At 37.5% G+C, this 20,185-nt stretch overlaps 2 protein-coding genes and 1 long non-coding RNA gene across 11 annotated transcripts in view; 2 read left to right on the plus strand and 1 right to left on the minus strand.

Moving 5' to 3' along the window:
* LOC124170135 overlaps positions 1 to 20,185 on the minus strand; it is a 254,629-nt gene that overhangs the window by 44,641 nt on the left and 189,803 nt on the right. The window lies entirely within an intron of this gene.
* Positions 1,821 to 7,153, plus strand: LOC124170127. Of its 5 annotated transcripts, XM_046548816.1 has the most exons (7): positions 1,821 to 1,976; positions 2,541 to 5,648; positions 5,746 to 6,010; positions 6,168 to 6,418; positions 6,500 to 6,718; positions 6,800 to 7,018; positions 7,100 to 7,153. In XM_046548816.1, exon 2 carries the CDS (start codon positions 2,541 to 2,543, stop codon positions 5,310 to 5,312), a length of 2,772 nt encoding a protein of 923 aa, XP_046404772.1. In that variant the 5' UTR covers positions 1,821 to 1,976; the 3' UTR covers positions 5,313 to 5,648; positions 5,746 to 6,010; positions 6,168 to 6,418; positions 6,500 to 6,718; positions 6,800 to 7,018; positions 7,100 to 7,153. The 5 variants fall into 5 exon arrangements, with proteins under 5 accessions (XP_046404772.1, XP_046404773.1, XP_046404774.1 ...); XM_046548817.1 differs by lacking the exon at positions 1,821 to 1,976 and having other exon boundaries at positions 1,995 to 5,648; positions 5,749 to 6,010; XM_046548818.1 differs by lacking the exons at positions 1,821 to 1,976; positions 6,800 to 7,018 and having other exon boundaries at positions 1,995 to 5,648.
* Positions 7,529 to 11,353, plus strand: LOC124170136. 5 transcript variants are annotated; one of them, XR_006867327.1, is made up of 12 exons: positions 7,529 to 7,618; positions 7,700 to 7,918; positions 8,000 to 8,218; positions 8,300 to 8,518; positions 8,600 to 8,818; positions 8,900 to 9,118; positions 9,200 to 9,418; positions 9,500 to 9,718; positions 9,800 to 10,018; positions 10,100 to 10,318; positions 10,400 to 10,927; positions 11,230 to 11,353. It is a non-coding gene; the product is annotated as an uncharacterized LOC124170136 (long non-coding RNA). The 5 variants fall into 5 exon arrangements; XR_006867324.1 differs by lacking the exon at positions 11,230 to 11,353 and having other exon boundaries at positions 10,400 to 11,137; XR_006867325.1 differs by lacking the exon at positions 11,230 to 11,353 and having other exon boundaries at positions 10,100 to 10,315; positions 10,400 to 11,137.

A 20,185-nucleotide genomic window follows, 5' to 3' on the forward strand; every position in this document is an offset into this window, starting at 1 on the left:
TGACACGCACGGACGAAAACACTTCCTTGCCTGCCCCACAACAGACCTACCCCAAAAACATGAAGGGTATGGAAATACTTATCTTATGAAAGGATGGCGACAGCCTGGCTTGCATCTCCCCATGCCTCTCTTGTCGACGTTAGGTCCTGGCACCCCCACACACAGCGAACTACAATTCTTCGTTGTCATCACAAATTGCGGAATAGGAACACCACAAAGAAAGTTCTTTTCAAAGCGGACACTTCCCTGCTCTGAATCCGAAATAATGGATTCTTGAGACACACTAATTCGTAAGCTAAATCAAGATCATCATATAAGCATTAATGAGCTGAATGTACACGACTTCCTAATTAATATGATCACTTATTCGGAAATATCACGCTGTCAACCACTTCACACACCATATGCAGGCTTAAAAACATGATGTAGAGAGAATTAAACTAAATTTGAATCAACAAATATCTACAAACAACGCCTAAAAAATATATATCGCGGGAGCACAAGATCTTACCGGTCCACAGTTATTAGATGTTTTCATAACGATCTAAACTTTCGAAATGAGGAGACGAAATTTCATTGGCCGATCCATGATTGGTCAATGGGTGAGACATAGCAAGCACACATATTTCATATTTCTTATTTATTATTAAAGATATCAACTGATTGACATTATACAAGTTATGAAATAATTTTTTACGCAATAACTTTTATTAATCAAAACTATCTTACGAAACGATAGCCTTAGTTCAAGAAAACGCCCGCCAAACCGATGTGGCGCACGCTGTCAACAGTTCGCCCGCCTTGTGCCGACGCCCTGGTAAATGACCAGGGCTTAGGCACAAGGCGGGCGAACTGTTGACAGCGTGCGACACAACAGCTTGACGGGCGTTTTCTTGAACTAACGCTATCGTTTAACAAGATAGTTTTGATTAATAAATATTATTGCGTAAAAAATTATTTCATAACTTGTGTAATGTAACTCAGTTGGTATCTTTAATAATAAATAGGAAATATGAAATATGTGTGCTTCCTCTGTCTCACCCATCGACCAATCATGAATCGGCCAATGAAATTTCGTCTCCTCATTTCGAAAGTTTTGATCGTTAGGAAAACATCTACTTACTGTGGACCGGTTAGATCTTGTGTTATCGCGATGTACGGTTTTAGGCGTTGTTTGTATGTAGTTGTTGATTCTATTTTAACTTAATTCTCTCTACATCAAGTTTTCAAGCCTGCGTGTGGTGTGTGAAGTGGTTGACAACGTTATATTTTCGAAAAGTCACGTATATTCAGCCCATTAACGCTTGTATAGTGATCTTGATTTTGCTTACCAATTTCTGTTTTTCAACAATCTCATATTCAGTGCAGTGAAGTGGCCACTGGTAAAGGAATTTTCTTTGTGGTGTTCTTATCCCGTAATTTGTGATGACACTGAGGAATTATAGTTCGCTGTGTGTGTGGGTACGAGGACTTATGCGTACACAAGTGAGGCATGGAGAGATTCTTGTCAGGCTTTCGCCATCCTGTGTATAGTGTTTATTTATTTACTAATTCAAATCATTGTATTTGGCAGGTGAGTGACTTTTTATGTGAACTTTTATAAAATAAATGGGCATTTGCTTTGCACATGTTGTGATTTTATTTAAATGATATCCCGCATAGTATCCCTACCGTATGCAACACGCAAAGCAAGAATAAAAGTGGAATGGGGACTGGAGGGGAGGGGGTACGGTAGGGGAGGGTGCTAGTTTACGGAAAACGCCCGCAGAATGCGCTGTAGTGGCTCCAGCCCATGGCCTCCTTTATAACAGGCCTTGACATGGTGAAATGGCAACGCTGTGCAGGGGTCCTATCTGAGTAGTTCCGTCGCCATTGTGTTGTATGTGAAGCTGCTGTACTGCGTGTGAATAACGTTCATTTTTAAGCGTCTTTAGCGTTGTAATTACATAGTTTTGTAGTTTATAACGTTCATAAAGGTAAGTGGATTGATTTTATAATTCATTTATGGGTGTAAGTTGGAATGCGATGTGTATATTGTCATTTGTGAGTGTGGCCATGTGGTCGGCATTTTGTGTTGGACAATTTAGGGTGCAGGTTTGAGATAAATTGTGATATATATCTTCTCCCATCATGTATGCAAGACGAAGGTGGGAATAGGATGTGTTCCAAATTCAGTATTTCCTATCCTTCAATTTCAATCCATAATAATCTCATTCCTGGGTATACATGATAGTGTGTGATATAGTCATCTTTTGAATGTCATTTGTTGTGAAGTCATGCAAATATTGCATTTCGTAGAAATAGGCGACCTTTATTTAGTGATTTGTTTTTTTACGATTGAAGACTGTTGACGAGGGATGTAATATTGCATGATTTGTGGCCATTGAAATGTGTAGTGAAATTAACATTGTTGTCGATGGACATTAAATTGAAGTTGTTATGAAGGGAATGAACTTTTGCTGTTGTGGCATAGCGCTTTCATTTGACTTACATCTTTGTCCATGTTTTCATTCTAACGAGTGTCAATTTTACTTTTAAAGATGCCCCGGCGTTGTTGTGTGCCAGGTTGTAAGAGCAACTATTGTTCGGAGAAGGATAGTGGATACGTAAGTGTGTTCTACTTTCCGAAAGATGAACGAAGGAAGGTTCAGTGGATGAAAAATATCCCCAGGAGTAATTGGACTCCAACCACAAATACAGTGGTGTGCATTAAGCACTTCGCTGAGCGAGATGTCATCAGGAGTGTGGAGTACGATGACAAGGAAGGGAATTCCAGAACCTTTGAATTGGATCGCCCCAAGTTGTCCCCTATTGCAGTCCCTTGCATTTTCCCTTCGCTCCCTACATACTTGAGCATTGTGGAACCCCCAGAAAGGAGAGATCCCGAGGAGAGAAGAGCCGAACAGGTGTCAAGACACGAGTCGGTTGTACAAGAATGGTTGGATTCCGATATTATATCGGACTATGGGGAGCTCTTGATGAACTATAGGAGTAAGTTGCTGACCAGATTTAAGCAGTGGACTGTTCAGGAGTGTGATGACCTTCTCCTCCTGTACATTGTTGAGGTTACTCCGGTTCCGTACATTCGAGCTAGCATTACCATTGATGCTAGTCTCAAAGTGAGATTCTTCCAAAAAGAGCTTGAAGTAGGAAACGAAGCCTTGGCATGGATTCTTCCTGATAATGGGAAGCTGCAAAGGTGGTCGCAGATGGAGAACATTTTGGCCAGGTATGCATCTGCTGCAACTGATGTGAAATGTGAAGTGATGTTGGAAAATATCTCCAAGCAATTTAAAATGTTGAATGCCATGATTGAGAGTGGAACCCATTGCCCCAATGCAGATGCATTGCAGTTTTTAATGGAGCAGTTCCATTTCGTGTTAGGAAAAGAGAGAGTTTACTCTACCAGCACCATCATATTTTCATTCATGGTGTTTACTATTTCCTCAGCATGCTACTCTGCCCTGAGAGAGAGTCGTCTGGTTGTATTGCCTCATCCTAGACACCTGCTGCGAGTGCAGTCTGCGTTGAAAGTGTCTCCCCATAATCAGGCTCTTAACAAACGTTTCTTGACAGTGTCCTCAAGGCATTTAAGTGAGAAGGAGAGGTATGTAATTTTGCAAATTGACGAAATATATGTCAATCCAGGCATTAATTACAAGGCTGGGACTCTTACTGGCTATGCTGTGAACAACCCTTGCGAAGCTGCTAAGACTGTACAAGCTTTCATGGTGAGCTCTGCCTTTGGAAGTTTCAAAGAGATAGTTGCTTTAGTTCCTGTTTTAAATCAGACTGGTAGATCTCTCCTCGAGTTGACTAGGACAGCAATGCAGCTGATCCATGACAGTGGGCTGAAAGTCATCTCAGTTATATCGGACAATAACAGGATTAACAGGAGTATGTTCACCTCTATGTTAGGTGATAGTAACTCTGTTTTCATTGAAAACCCGTGTGATCCAAATGTGCCATTATTCTTCATGTACGACACAGTACATATTTTCAAGAATATCAGGAATAATTGGCTGAACCAGTTCGAGGAGACACTGGTGTTTCCTGATTTTAATAATGGCACTCCATCAAAGGCCTTCTTCAGTGACTTGCGTTCCCTCTACAAGATGGAACAAGGGAAGCTAGTGAAATGTGCACCTAAATTAAATTATAAATCTGTGTACCCCTCCAGGTTTGAGAGACAAAAAGTGAATTTAGTGTGCAATATATTTGATGACACGACCTTGGCTGCCTTGAAGCTCTCTGGGTGCAACCAGGGTACTTTGCAATTCATGGAAATGATTTCTAAATGGTGGAGTATTGTGAATATCAAATCTCCATTGCAAGGAGTGCATCAGCGGCATTCGGATAAGTACCCTTTCAAAGACTTGAACGATGATCGCCTAAATTTTTTGCAGCAATTTCTCCAGTGGCTTGAGCTGTGGAATATTTCAAGCTATGTGAAATTTGGGCTGACTAAGGACACCATGGCTTCACTTCATCATTCCACCAAGGCATTATTACAGATCATTAAGTTCTCTATTAATGACCTCAAGGTGGATTATGTGTTGACAGGCAAGTTCCAAACGGACAATTTGGAAAAGCGTTTTGGCACTTACCGGCAGCTTTCTGGGGGTAACTACAATGTTTCTGTTGTTCAGTTGATGGAGGCTGAAAAGAAAATTAGAGTGAAAGGTCTTCTTGGACTACGTTCCGCTAGGTATGGTCAGATAGACCTGCATGGCGAAATGTTGCATGAAGATGTGCATCCTGAAGACACTGAAGGTAGTGATTTTACACATTTCTACCAAATTGTGAGTGACTATGACAGTGCTATTGATGTAGACAGAGATGTACTAATGTACATAGCTGGGTACTGTTCATTTAAAGCAGTGTCCAAAATTAAGTGTGAACTCTGTGCCAGTGCATTATGTGACCCCGATGAAAGGGCCAGTAATTATGTTGATGAGATCAACAGAGGTGGCTTGACAGTTCCTGCTACATTTGTAGTGGACCTAGTTAGGCACATGCACGCTATTATGCAGTGCCTCATTTCAGAGGAATATGAAGCTCTCTTTCTTGCATGCGGGGCACAGAAGGTTTTACTGATTGAGTTGGCTGAAAGGGCAATGCATAGAAGGATAGTAAGACATTTACTAATAGACAGTTGCCCTTGTGGGACATCAGCCAGTCAGATATTTAGAATATTGGTGATGTGCATTGCCAATATCTTAATTAACAATTATGCCAAGGTTGTTAATGACACAAAAACTTTGCGCAAGGGTTGTCATTCTTCCAAAAGGAAGCTTAGCACTTTAATGTAGGCGTTCCTTGTAAATATCACTGCATATTTCTATGTTATTCTTATGTATATATATTCCCTATTGTATATTTTGTATGTAAATATTGTTGGTGGGTGGCCCCCCTCGGAGGACACCACCTTTTCGCGGTGAGGGGGATTGAGTGCACCACAGATGATAAATCCATAAAAGACCAGATTTGCTCATTAGGAGGTAGAGGTCATCCAAGTGGAAGCATGACTAAGAGTGTCCAAGGAAAGATAAAGTATAATTGGGGAGAAAAATGATGTTAAGATCACCAACAATAAGAAGAAGTAGAAAAAGATGACTAGATTGGTACAACTAACATTTGAAGAATGGGTAAGTAAGGTTTTAGTATTTCTATAAAATATTATGAGGAAATTGGAAAAGTACTGTTAATCTTTAAATTTTAATTTATGTTCCCCTGACTTTCAAGAAGAAACTTCTCATCAACAATCAATATATTCACTGCCACTCAAACTTGCAGCCTGTTCATATTGAGTGTCACTGTGTTGATAGATTTGAGATAAAAGATACAAATTGATGTGTCTTCTCTCATCATCGGCCTCACAATATCTGCTACTCAGATACTCCATCAACTGCACTTGAGTCTGAGTGCAGCAAAAATTGAAAACACCACCAAATTTGGGAATAAAGTAATAATTATTTGATTGGATGGATGGATATGAGTATGGAGAAAAGTAAGTTCAAGTTATGTTAACTTCAACAAGTGTTTAATAATCATGCTATGATCAATGTTGACCTTTGCTTTACTGTGTGATTAGCACTTCTATAAAGATCTTATGAAGGAATGTCTTGCTTTTTTCTTTGTTTAATTATTGCTTAACTTTATTTCAGATTCACATTAGAGAGTGGAGGCATAACCTAACAGCCATATAGTTAGCGCCTCCTACACCTTCCGCAGCACTTCAAGACAGATTTCAGTACGAGAGATGTCTTATGCGTAATATTGGTTGTGAAAATAACTGGCTCAACCATATTAACCTATCTGTTTGAAGCCAACATTTCCTGAAGGGGTGTGCAATAACTTCGATAAATGCACCAACATAGAAGAATATAGTTTGCTGAAGAATCAACATGTCACTGAGGTAGTGTCCCTTCCATACAGCTCTCATGAAGTAATGTCTTGCCTTTTCTCATTAATTAATCATTGCTTGTCATTATTTCAGAATAACATTGGAGATAATAGAATGGAAAAGTACAGAGATTTGCTTGTATGATCATGAACACAATGGTAGACTTTGTTTAAAAGGAATTTGTATCAGCCAATGGATTCATAGCCACTCATCTGTTTGAAGCCAATTTTTCCTGAAGGGGTGTGCAATAACTTCGATAAATGCACCATCATAGAAGAATATAGTTAACTGAAGAATCAACATGTGACTGAGGTAGTGTCCCTTCCATACAGCTCTCATGAAGTAATGTCTTGCCTTTTCTCATTAATTAATCCCTTCTTGTCATTATTTCAGTTTAACATTGGCGATAATATAATGGAAAAGTACAGAGATGTGCTTGTATGATCATGAACACAATGGTGGCCTTTGTTTAAAAGGAATTTGTATCAGCCAATGGATTCATAGCCACTCATCTGTTTGAAGGCAAGGTTTCCTGAAGGAGTGTGCAATAACTTCGATAAATGCACCATCATAGAAGAATATAGTTAACTGAAGAATCAACATGTCACTGAGGTAGTGTCCCTTCCATACATCTCTCATGAAGTAATGTCTTGCCTTTTCTCATTAATTAATCCTTGCTTGTCATTATTTCAGAATAACATTGGAGATAATAGAATGGAAAAGTACAGAGATGTGCTTGTATGATCATGAACACAATGGTGGCCTTTGTTTAAAAGGAATTTGTATCAGCCAATGGATTCATAGCCACTCATCTGTTTGAAGGCAAGGTTTCCTGAAGGAGTGTGCAATAACTTCGATAAATGCACCATCATAGAAGAATATAGTTAACTGAAGAATCAACATGAGACTGAGGTAGTGTCCCTTCCATACAGCTCTCATGAAGTAATGTCTTGCCTTTTCTCATTAATTAATCCTTGCTTGTCATTATTTCAGAATAACATTGGAGATAATAGAATGGAAAAGTACCGAGATGTGCTTGTATGATCATGAACACAATGGTAGACTTTGTTTAAAAGGAATTTGTATCAGCCAATGGATTCATAGCCACTCATCTGTTTGCAGCCAATTTTTCCTGAAGGGGTGTGCAATAACTTCGATAAATGCACCATCATAGAAGAATATAGTTAACTGAAGAATCAACATGTGACTGAGGTAGTGTCCCTTCCATACAGCTCTCATGAAGTAATGTCTTGCCTTTTCTCATTAATTAATCCCTTCTTGTCATTATTTCAGTTTAACATTGGCGATAATATAATGGAAAAGTACAGAGATGTGCTTGTATGATCATGAACACAATGGTGGCCTTTGTTTAAAAGGAATTTGTATCAGCGAATGGATTCATAGCCACTCATCTGTTTGAAGGCAAGGTTTCCTGAAGGAGTGTGCAATAATTTCGATAAATCCACCAACATAGAAGAATATAGTTAACTGAAGAATCAACATGTCACTGAGGTAGTGTCCCTTCCATACATCTCTCATGAAGTAATGTCTTGCCTTTTCTCATTAATTAATCCTTGCTTGTCATTATTTCAGAATAACATTGGAGATAATAGAATGGAAAAGTACAGAGATTTGCTTGTATGATCATGAACACAATGGTGGCCTTTGTCTAAAAGGAATTTGTATCAGCCAATGGATTCATAGCCACTCATCTGTTTGAAGCCAAGGTTTCCTGAAGGAGTGTGCAATAACTTCGATAAATGCACCATCATAGAAGAATATAGTTAACTGAAGAATCAACATGTGACTGAGGTAGTGTCCCTTCCATACAGCTCTCATGAAGTAATGTCTTGCCTTTTCTCATTAATTAATCCCTTCTTGTCATTATTTCAGTTTAACATTGGCGATAATATAATGGAAAAGTACAGAGATGTGCTTGTATGATCATGAACACAATGGTGGCCTTTGTTTAAAAGGAATTTGTATCAGCCAATGGATTCATAGCCACTCATCTGTTTGAAGGCAAGGTTTCCTGAAGGAGTGTGCAATAATTTCGATAAATCCACCAACATAGAAGAATATAGTTAACTGAAGAATCAACATGTCACTGAGGTAGTGTCCCTTCCATACATCTCTCATGAAGTAATGTCTTGCCTTTTCTCATTAATTAATCCTTGCTTGTCATTATTTCAGAATAACATTGGAGATAATAGAATGGAAAAGTACAGAGATTTGCTTGTATGATCATGAACACAATGGTGGCCTTTGTCTAAAAGGAATTTGTATCAGCCAATGGATTCATAGCCACTCATCTGTTTGAAGCCAAGGTTTCCTGAAGGAGTGTGCAATAACTTCGATAAATGCACCATCATAGAAGAATATAGTTAACTGAAGAATCAACATGTGACTGAGGTAGTGTCCCTTCCATACAGCTCTCATGAAGTAATGTCTTGCCTTTTCTCATTAATTAATCCCTTCTTGTCATTATTTCAGTTTAACATTGGCGATAATATAATGGAAAAGTACAGAGATGTGCTTGTATGATCATGAACACAATGGTGGCCTTTGTTTAAAAGGAATTTGTATCAGCCAATGGATTCATAGCCACTCATCTGTTTGAAGGCAAGGTTTCCTGAAGGAGTGTTCAATAATTTCGATAAATCCACCAACATAGAAGAATATAGTTAACTGAAGAATCAACATGTCACTGAGGTAGTGTCCCTTCCATACATCTCTCATGAAGTAATGTCTTGCCTTTTCTCATTAATTAATCCTTGCTTGTCATTATTTCAGAATAACATTGGAGATAATAGAATGGAAAAGTACAGAGATTTGCTTGTATGATCATGAACACAATGGTGGCCTTTGTCTAAAAGGAATTTGTATCAGCCAATGGATTCATAGCCACTCATCTGTTTGAAGCCAAGGTTTCCTGAAGGAGTGTGCAATAACTTCGATAAATGCACCATCATAGAAGAATATAGTTAACTGAAGAATCAACATGTGACTGAGGTAGTGTCCCTTCCATACAGCTCTCATGAAGTAATGTCTTGCCTTTTCTCATTAATTAATCCCTTCTTGTCATTATTTCAGTTTAACATTGGCGATAATATAATGGAAAAGTACAGAGATGTGCTTGTATGATCATGAACACAATGGTGGCCTTTGTTTAAAAGGAATTTGTATCAGCCAATGGATTCATAGCCACTCATCTGTTTGAAGCCAAGGTTTCCTGAAGGAGTGTGCAATAATTTCGATAAATCCACCAACATAGAAGAATATAGTTAACTGAAGAATCAACATGTCACTGAGGTAGTGTCCCTTCCATACATCTCTCATGAAGTAATGTCTTGCCTTTTCTCATTAATTAATCCTTGCTTGTCATTATTTCAGAATAACATTGGAGATAATAGAATGGAAAAGTACAGAGATGTGCTTGTATGATCATGAACACAATGGTGGCCTTTGTTTAAAAGGAATTTGTATCAGCCAATGGATTCATAGCCACTCATCTGTTTGAAGGCAAGGTTTCCTGAAGGAGTGTGCAATAATTTCGATAAATCCACCAACATAGAAGAATATAGTTAACTGAAGAATCAACATGTCACTGAGGTAGTGTCCCTTCCATACATCTCTCATGAAGTAATGTCTTGCCTTTTCTCATTAATTAATCCTTGCTTGTCATTATTTCAGAATAACATTGGAGATAATAGAATGGAAAAGTACAGAGATGTGCTTGTATGATCATGAACACAATGGTAGACTTTGTTTAAAAGGAATTTGTATCAGCCTATGGATTCATAGCCACTCATATGTTAGAAGCCAGCATTTCCTGAAAGGTTATGCGATAACTGCGATAAATCCACCAAAATGGAAGAATATAGAGTTTACTGAAGAATCAACGATACTGTGGTAGTTGCCCTTCCATACAGCTCTTATGAAGGAATGTCCAACTTGTTTACTTTTTGCAATTATTTATTTTTATTATTTCAGATAACAATACCAAGAGAACAATTTTTTGATGTGTACGGAGATAGGAGAATGGAAACATACGATATGATACTCTGATCATCATGAACACAATGTGGGACTGTCATGTGCCATCGCACATAATGATATTTCATTGTCCTTCCTTTTCAACTGATCACATATGTCTTTCTACTATTCCCTTGTTATTACTTTGGAACATTGTGAAGTAGACCTCATGAAATTGGGTTTACAGTTTGTTTTTAGTGATGGTAAAATGTCATGTATATCTTCATTAGTTTTTCTAATTTAAGAAATTTAAGAGCATGATTTTGGGACCTTTTTGAGAATGAAAATTGTTGTCATCAAATTCTGTAAATGTGAATTTTATCTATGAGTTTTCTTTGCCTTTAACATTTACACTACTCCATAATTATTGCTGTGGAACTTTTTCTTTTTAATTCAGAGGTGGGAAGAGATTTTTTCAGGCTGTTCACCCCTAAGACGTGTCATGCCAATAGTTCCTGCCAGTGCCCTCAATGGCTTTACTAATGAGTATACTTATTTTTTTAAGTTCTATAATGATTTGCTTGTTAATGGGTGTCAACTCAGAGGCCTACATGCGAACCTTTTTACCTAGCCATTCTTTCCTGATCAATAGGATATTGTATTTAAGTATATTTTCCTGTTTTTATTTATAAATTATGTTCATTGAATACCATTAATGGAATAGAGTTTTAATGTAATGAAAACAACCATTGGAAATTCATTATATTATATCATAACGTTCTTGCATTTTTTACTCATCCTTGTTGATGATGATGTAAATTTATGAATTTTTTTACTTTTCATTTCAGTTACCTATTCATAAAGTTTCCTAAAGGAGCAAGGATCCGTTTACTGAAGGATATAGTTCAACATCTTGATTTGGAATTGCAGTGAAAGCCTTTGTCTATTCCTCAAGGAAATGGAATGTCTACACTTGGGCTGCTATTCTGGATGGAATAGCCTTATGCTATTCTCCGTTATTGCAACCGATGTTGCTATAATATAGCGTATTGCAACGCCTATGCTATTTGGTATTCAGAACGGTTGCAATTCGTGTTTTTACTACACCGGAAGACGTAATTTTCAGAATAGCATAGGCCCGTAGCAATTCACTATTCTGAACGGCGAATTGCAACCGGTAGGCTTGCTATAATATTACGCGGTCTTCGAGGCCGAGCTATTCGGTATTGCAACGATTGCAACCCTGAAAACGTGCGCATTGCGATGTCGAATTGTTTTTCTGAGGCTAAAGTAACAAAATCAAGTATTGAAAAATGGAATAATAGCCAAAAATAAAATGATATCTGCTTTATTTTAATTAAATAATAGTAGCATAAGTGATGAATATTTAACTAGTTAGGTGAATTGGTTAGAAATTAACATTCGAGCTTAATATATGAAGCACAAGCTTGCTTCATCGACAGTACGAAAACAATAACAATTAATGCAAAGAATTACTACGATTAGCCCAAATTTTCCGTGTTTTATTCATATTTACAACTCATAATTTTATTTCATCACTTGACTTGCTACTAAAAATATCCTCAATGTAGGCTATGAGGTCGATTCTTGAAAAATTTCATGCTTGTGTTAACACACTAACTCGCCAAATATAATAATAGTTATAGCTTTCAATGAAAACCATATATTACCATATACTTTGATCAGCCGTTCATTTCCTCAATTGGACAGTATATACAAATACATGCAACGAGTCGAAATTATTTTCCCCACTATTCGCTACCTTCTACAATTAAAATTTACTAAATTATAACAGGGGCAGTCGACTTGCATTACTTGCTTGAAAACAAAGGATTTCTCCGAACACCAATAAAGTTTCCGAACAAATATGATTCACCACAAACGTTTAATGGAATATTTATGTACATCATAAACGCAATATATATCATGTGGAATTCAATACAAATTGTTTCCTCTATAGCCAAGCAAGTTATCCACACAATTAATTTTCAGTATATCGGCACAGTTCAGGGTCTATAAAAAATTTCAGTGAGCACGCAATAAAATCAGCTGATACGAAAACAATGATAACTGACACAACAGCACTTTCCACACGATTCACTATTGCTAGATTCACTTTTTCACAGCTGTTCCATCATCCTCAAATTCACCATCACCTCCCTCTGCTTTTTCCAAATCTGCAGCTGAAATATCGATACTATTCCATCGTAATACATGAAAGCACAGCTGTGACGTTGCCACCTACTTCAGTTCCTAAACAGAGATTGAATACTGAAATTAGGGAGTCATATAATATAAAGTTAGTATTAAAAACGAAAGCTTCTAGTCCATACAGTAAAGCTATATCGTCACGATCAATGCAATAAAAGTTGGTACATATTTATTTTGACATGCAACGAACAGACAGACTTCGAAGCCTATGACAATTACGAAGAAAATCAAACATATTTAGCTTTCAATGATTATTTCGCATAACATATATCTCACAATAAAGGACCGATCGGATATAGGTAAATGATTCAATATTTATGCCCGATAAATCATCATTATAACAGTAAAATTATGACCTAACCCACCTGTCTGAAGCCATTGTGATATTATCAAAACAACAACAATCAGCTGATTTCCTAAACGAGATTTTCAAAGCGTATTATATAAATCCACGGTTTAATATAATTTTTAAATGCAAATGAAACAATTATTTGTAATTTCAAGTCAATATTTCATAAAATACAGAAAAATATAAAAAATATCTTCTCCCTCATTGGTTGCGAAAACTGTTCAGAAAGTTTTTCATACGGGAAGAGGCGGAGCTTCCAAATAGCTCGCGTAAGAAATAGCATGCTGCTATTCCGAACAAAATTATTACTACGCTTCATTCTGAATACGGGGTCGTTGCAATAATGACCCGCAGAATAGCATATGCTATTTTTTGCAACGCTTATCCAGAATAGCAGCCTTGGAATGACTTTGTTCAGGCTTCTGTTTTGTGTTGAAATTCTCCAAAAGTGAAATACATATCAATTTTTTATGTATATTTACGTACTGAATTTTAAATATTTTTCTCATGCCTATTTCCTTGTTTACAATGAAATAAAACTCGTGAAATGTTTACTCCTTTCTCTTTTCTAATACCCTGCCAACATGGTTATTGATGCAGTTTCAGGACCGAATCTTAAAATTCTTAACCCAGCAGTAATCATGGCGCTTCAAAAATGCAGATCTGAATCTTGCGAATATGAACGTTTTCATTCTTAATGAGTGAGTTTGCATGCCAAGTTATTACTTCCTTACGAGCGTAATGTTTCCACAACGGGGAGTAATCCTTAAGATTTACTTAATTTTCAACTTACAACAGTATGAGGGAATGTACAAATATCAGGTGAATAATAATGCCGCAAATCTGGTGAATATACATAACTTTCGCGGAAGGCTGGTTATTTCAAAGACTTATTAAGTTACTACCAAGGTGAGAAGTTCAAGAGATATACTTACTATGGCATTTACATGTTTCAGACGAATAATACTGCCGTGAATTTCTCACTGAGAAAATACGTAGCTTACGCCGAAGACTGGTTATTTCACAATAAAGCTATCGAATTTGTTCCAATATTCCGCAGATAAACTTCAGTTGTTAACATATAATTTTAGAGTAATATTTAGAAGTCGTAGCGTTTGACAATATTATTGTAGTTTATGTGATACTAAGCGGTACGAATCGTATCTTTCCTTCGTCGCTCATCATTCATTGACAGACGACGCAGGAAGCAGACCCCTTACTTCGGGGGCTGGGCAGTGGGCTGGGGGACCCCAGCCGCTTGGTAGGACCCCTGACGTCACGTAAAGCGATGGTGCCAAATTGCATGTCATGGCCTGTTATAAAGGAGGCCATGCTCCAGCCGCGTCGTCCGCTACGCTACGCTGTCTACACTTTTTAACATTGTGTGTCACGACTGTGGTAAATGACCACAGTCGTGACACACAATGTTAAAAAGTGTAGACAGCGTAGCGTAGCGGACGACGCGGCTGGGGCCACTACAGCGCATTCTGCGGGCGTTTTCCGTAAACTAGCACCCTCCCCTACCGTACCCCCTCCCCTCCAGTCCCCATTCCACTTTTATTCTTGCTTTGCGTGTTGCATGCGGTAGGGATACTATGCGGGATATCATTTAAATAAAATCACAACATGTGCAAAGCAAATGCCCATTTATTTCATAAAAGTTCACATGAAGTCACTCACCTGCCAAATACAATGAATTGAATTAGTATATAAATAAACACTATACACAGGATGGCGAAAGCCTGACAAGAATCTCTCTATGTCTCACTTGTGTACGCATAAGTCCTCGTACCCACAGCGAACTATAATAGGGTTGTTCAAGCCTATCAGAACGGTCTAAAAAAACGAATGTATATCACTTCTGATGTAATTTCATTTTGATTGGGATGAATGACAGATGCGTTGAAAAAGTAATGAAGGAATTATTAGCAATCAAAATTCGAACAATTTTAAACGCCGCCAAAAACGGTCCGCCATCTTGAAATAGAGGTGATGACGAAACAAGCCTGTACGGCTGGCCTGTACCATAGCCACCTAGAGAAAAGGCCCCGTCACAAGCGACGGCTGAGGCTCTGACGTCACCACGAGAAGTGCTGTGTTGTTCCGGCTGCCGTTGGAGACCACTTTGTTTACGAGTGTATTTACGTTACGTTTTACCACATTTTAGGGACTTTTGTGGTGTTAGTTGGTGTAAATTGAAGTTTCTGAGGGTAGTGTAGTTTCCTTTATTATTGAATTTCATTCGCTGGACTTCATAAACGTGTATTTGTGAGGCCTTTTTGTTAAAAAGTTCCTTTCACATGTGTAGTGCTGGCATGCGAAGAAAACTCCACAGAAGTAGACCCGAGGTTCAAGTTTTTAACTTTCCAAAAGATCCTGAGCTGAAGAAGAAGTGTATATGGGGGATAAAAAGAGACAATTTCACCTCGACGGAAAACATTAAGGTATGTACTCTTTCTAGCTGTAATTATTTGGATGTAATTTCTAGGTAGATGTGTCTTGGGGATGTTGACAGTACTAAAAGTAGTGAATTAAATACAGAAGCGGCATTTCAATTGGAAATTCTTGTATTTTAGCTGAATTTTTTGTATTATTTCGTTCAGTAAACGTGAGGTTGAAGGAGTTTCTTGGGAATTATAATATAGCTGCCAAGTTTATAGCATCGAATATTCTTTAGTATCTTGCCCTCTGCTGTGTTATGCGTCTAAAAACTCAGCAAAACAGTGCTTATTTAACTATACTTTTGTTACTCATAGTTGAAAAGCAATGTGAATTATCTACGCGATAATTTATGTGCTTAGGTATTTTCCATGAAACTACCAGTCTTTTATTTTGGCGTAGTAACTTATATTAGGGGGTAAAGCACATAAATTTCTAGGGTTCTTGGGTTCAAATTAATTTCAGCTTATAAATAATTCCATAAGACCAACGATATTTACTTGATAAATTGCATGGATAGCATCTAATCATGAGAAATTCATAAGTCGCGTCAGAAACGTATGTTTCTATACTATGCTATACTATGTTATTGGTGTGTCTGAAAACCGTGAATGAAAATTTGCGTTTTTCTCTTACAATTGGTGCAATGAACCGTAATTTATGTATTCCCTGCTTTCATCATCTGAAATTATCTTATGGTCTAGTTTTAAATTTTTACAAATCTTTAAGGTTAATAATGATCTCCTATATTTACTGGCCTAGTCATTAGATATCTCTCATGCAGAAATGCCTGAAATTGGAAATGAAATAACTACTTAGTAATTTTCATGACTTTTTCTTATTTATTAATTTTAGTCGTGTGATCTTCACTTCTCAGCGAGTGACATCAGAAAAGAACCTGTGGCCTTGCGGGAGAAGATGGGGAAGATAACTCGTGTTGAATTAGAAGTGTCATAGGAGGAGGGTGCCATTACTTCATTTGAAACTGTCATCTAGAAGACAGAATGTCATAGTGGTTGAAGTGACATATGGTGGATTTGTTTTTTATAAGTGGTTCATGTGACAATGGACATTCATCTGAAAAACTATTGAAGGTAGTTATTGTGGCTTCTGCCAGTGCTCTTTTAAATGATTTTTGTGCAAAAGAAAATACCAGTATTTGTTTCGCCAAATTAGTTCATCGTAGTAAGAGAAAATTGTAGGTACCTATTATTTTGATTGACGAATGGAAATACAAAATATTTGTATTTTACTTCTGTGTTTTTTTCTTTCCTGCCGCCAAAATTCCTTGTGGTGATTACTTCATGCATGTTAAGTAAGATCTGAGGTGTGATTTAAGACATGTCGTGTTCTTTATACAAATGTGAATGCTGGTGATATGGCAGGACTTCCAAATTTTTTATTAGATTGATACATCTACTGAAGTGGGATTGAAACTTTTGCTCATCCCAAATAATATTTAAAATACTTAAGCTCCTGGGACGGGTACGTTTTATTAGCCGAGGCTGGACTATACGTAAATTTTGGCTTGCATTTTGATGCATTCGAGAGTAATAATGGCAGATGTGTCAACGATACCAAATTTCACAAGTAACTATCATTGAAAATCTTATTTCATCAGGCTCTACGGTAAGATTTTCATAGCCCATGGGCATATCTAATTTAATGTCAAAATAAAGAAGAATTCACTCTTAAATAATAGATCCATTTGGGACTTTGTGTGAACACCTTTTACTCTGCCAGAAAGAAATTGTTTATCCAAGGGAAGTATATAGATAATCAAAAACTTGCCATCACCACTTTATGCTATCGAATTTCGAGACGGTTTTATGTTGAATAATAAATGCTCTTTGGATGCAAAGAGCCTTCTCTACATAGTTATTTCAGATTTTAATATTGTTTTGTAGTACTTCTAGTTCACAACAATTTATGAATTAGTTATAAATAGTTTTTTCTTGAGAACGGCGAAGTTATATGTTACGTGCCATAAGACGTAATATTAACGAATAACTTTGAGATTGAAAAATATTTTTGTTGATGCGTGTCAGTATTTTCTCCGAACCCGCTGACTATTTTCTTATTGACTGAGTAAATTAGGTATCAATTATCTTTTCACTTCGGCGGCTAAACCACCGTCGCAGACAGCACCACAACTACTTCTGTTCTGCCATGCTCTGGCGGTAGCACTTCAATGAGTGACGTCACACGCCTGTGAACGGGCCTTATCTCTAGGTGGCTGTGCCTGTACCCTCGATCGCTCGATGCCAAGCTGAGCACTCTGCATGCCGACCGGACATTTGCCAAGGTTATTCCTTATTTTGAAATGGCCTATGTTGTGCATGAAGCTTCCGGATGGATCAAGGCGACATAAAATCCATTCTTCAAGTTAGGCAGGCAACGTATGTAGTGTAATTGTTGACAGGAATTGAAAGTTTTGTATAGCTGCATTTGCAAGGAAACTTATACCTACGTGCAGTGAACTTTCATTTTGCCGCTAGTGCAAGTGAACAAAATTTGTGCCCTTAATGTACCCCTGAGTGAATTGATTGCATATAGACGATGAAGTAAAGAGTGAAGCGACAAGTGAAGTGAGTTGTGAATGTAACATCTTCGACGAAATTATTTATTTCTTCCATGCTGGTTCAATCAACCCTATACCTTTCGATCTAAGGTATCTAACTATTGCGAAGGATATGTTTCATATTTGAGCTAGTTGTACTTAGAGGATACATCGAACGTATATTAATTCATTCATTTTTTCGCCTCTAAGTTCTGTTTGAATGTATTACCTATTGCCAATTCATTTTGAGCATTCGTCAGTGTTTACATTTCACGAATTTCGTTGAGCTGTTGTTTGTTTTGGTCATATTTTGGTTACTACGGTAATAGTGAAAGTGAAATTCGAAGTTTTTTGATGTTACAATAACTGGTTTAGCTAGTTTAATAATTCGTTTCAGCCTATTCATTTCATTGTCTTCGTAATGTCAATGTAAAATAACGTAAACTGATTCTAAGTCGTAAGTGATGAGTGGTAAGTGAGGTGTGGAGAATCCTTACGAACTTCAAGGAGTGCAAATTCTTTTGTGTGTGCAGAGTGATTGGAAAACCGATTGTCATGTTTTATTAGTGTTACATAATAGTGTTTTATATTTATTGTGAGCCAAGTTTTTTATTGAATCAGTTGATTTGGAATATACTGATTATACGTATCAAAAAGACAGCTCGTGAAATGTGTGCGTTATAGTGCTATTTGTGATATGATGAGCAATAAATATGTACAAGTAAGGGTAATTTTGCTTATTATTACTCTTATTAAAGGATAAATTTGGATTTTCTTTAAACACTGATCTGGCGGCAGACGCTGGAGATCTTTAAAAAAAGTGGAATAACCCTGCTGAGCCACTTCAAACACTGCAGTAGGGCATATACAGGCTTGTGACGTCACACACCAATTCAAGATGGAAGCAGGGCTTTTTGGCGTAACGTAAAATTTGTCACTGTTTAAAGCCTTCTCTAAACATGTACAATGAAGAAAATAGCATAATATTATTGTCATTGCTCCTTCTGAAGCACGATCTTTCGATTTCTTAAATAAAAAAAATATGGTGAACAACCCTATTCCTCAGTGTCATCACAAATTACGGGATAAGAACACCACAAAGAAAATTCCTTTACCAGTGGCCACTTCACTGCACTGAATATGAGATTGTTGAAAAACAAAAATTCGTAAGCAAAATCAAGATCACTATACAAGCGTTAATGGGGTGAATATACGTGACTTTTTCGAAAATATAACGTTGTCAACCACTTCACACACCACACGCAGGCTTGAAAACTTGATGTAGAGATAATTAAGTTAAAATAGAATCAACAACTATATACAAACAACGCCTAAAACCGTACATCGCGAGAACACAAGATCTAACCGGTCCACAGTAAGTAGATGTTTTCCTAACGATCAAAACTTTCGAAATGAGGAGACGAAATTTCATTGGCCGATTCATGATTGGTCAATGGGTGAGACAGAGGAAGCACACATATTTCATATTTCCTATTTATTATTAAAGATACCAACTGAGTGACATTACACAAGTTATGAAATAATTTTTTACGCAATAATATTTATTAATCAAAAATAATCTTACGAAACGATAGCGTTAGTTCAAGAAAACGCCCGTCAGACTGTTGTGTCGCACGCTGTCAACACTTCGCCCGCCTTGTGCCTAAGCCCTGGTAAATGACGCAATAAGAGTGCGCGCGACGCTAGCACGGCTAGCACGCTAGTCAGAAGAAGTTTCCAGAATATTCCAAGAGGTGGCGGGCGAATTGGAATTCCTCCCCCCCCCCCCCAAAGGCTTCGCTAGCCCCAGGGCTTTGCCACGGCTAGCCCTCCCGTTTGGGAATAGGACTGTGAGTTCGTGAGAAGAAGCCTCGCACATAATTCTTGCTCTGTATCTAGATATTTCTACTACTTCTTTTTAAATTGCTTGTGATCTTTTACATCCGACTGCTTTGATGTGTCCACTTATCAGAATGGAATATGCACAGGTCATAAGCAACGCACCCTACCTGGATGATATGAAAGAAAATCCAAATTAAACCACAAAATGTGCCTTCGTATTTTTTAATGCACGATCTCCTCCCAAATGAAGGTTGCCTGCCCAAATGGAACACCAATTTTGTAGATAACTGCCCCTATTTCAATGTCAACGGCGCATTCGCCAACGGCGAATAAAAACTTCAAAAATGTCTTCGGATCAAAATTCAAACTGGAAGTTTCTTAT

Source organism: Ischnura elegans, chromosome 13 (assembly GCF_921293095.1).
Source record: "Ischnura elegans chromosome 13, ioIscEleg1.1, whole genome shotgun sequence".
NCBI lineage: Eukaryota > Metazoa > Arthropoda > Insecta > Odonata > Coenagrionidae > Ischnura > Ischnura elegans.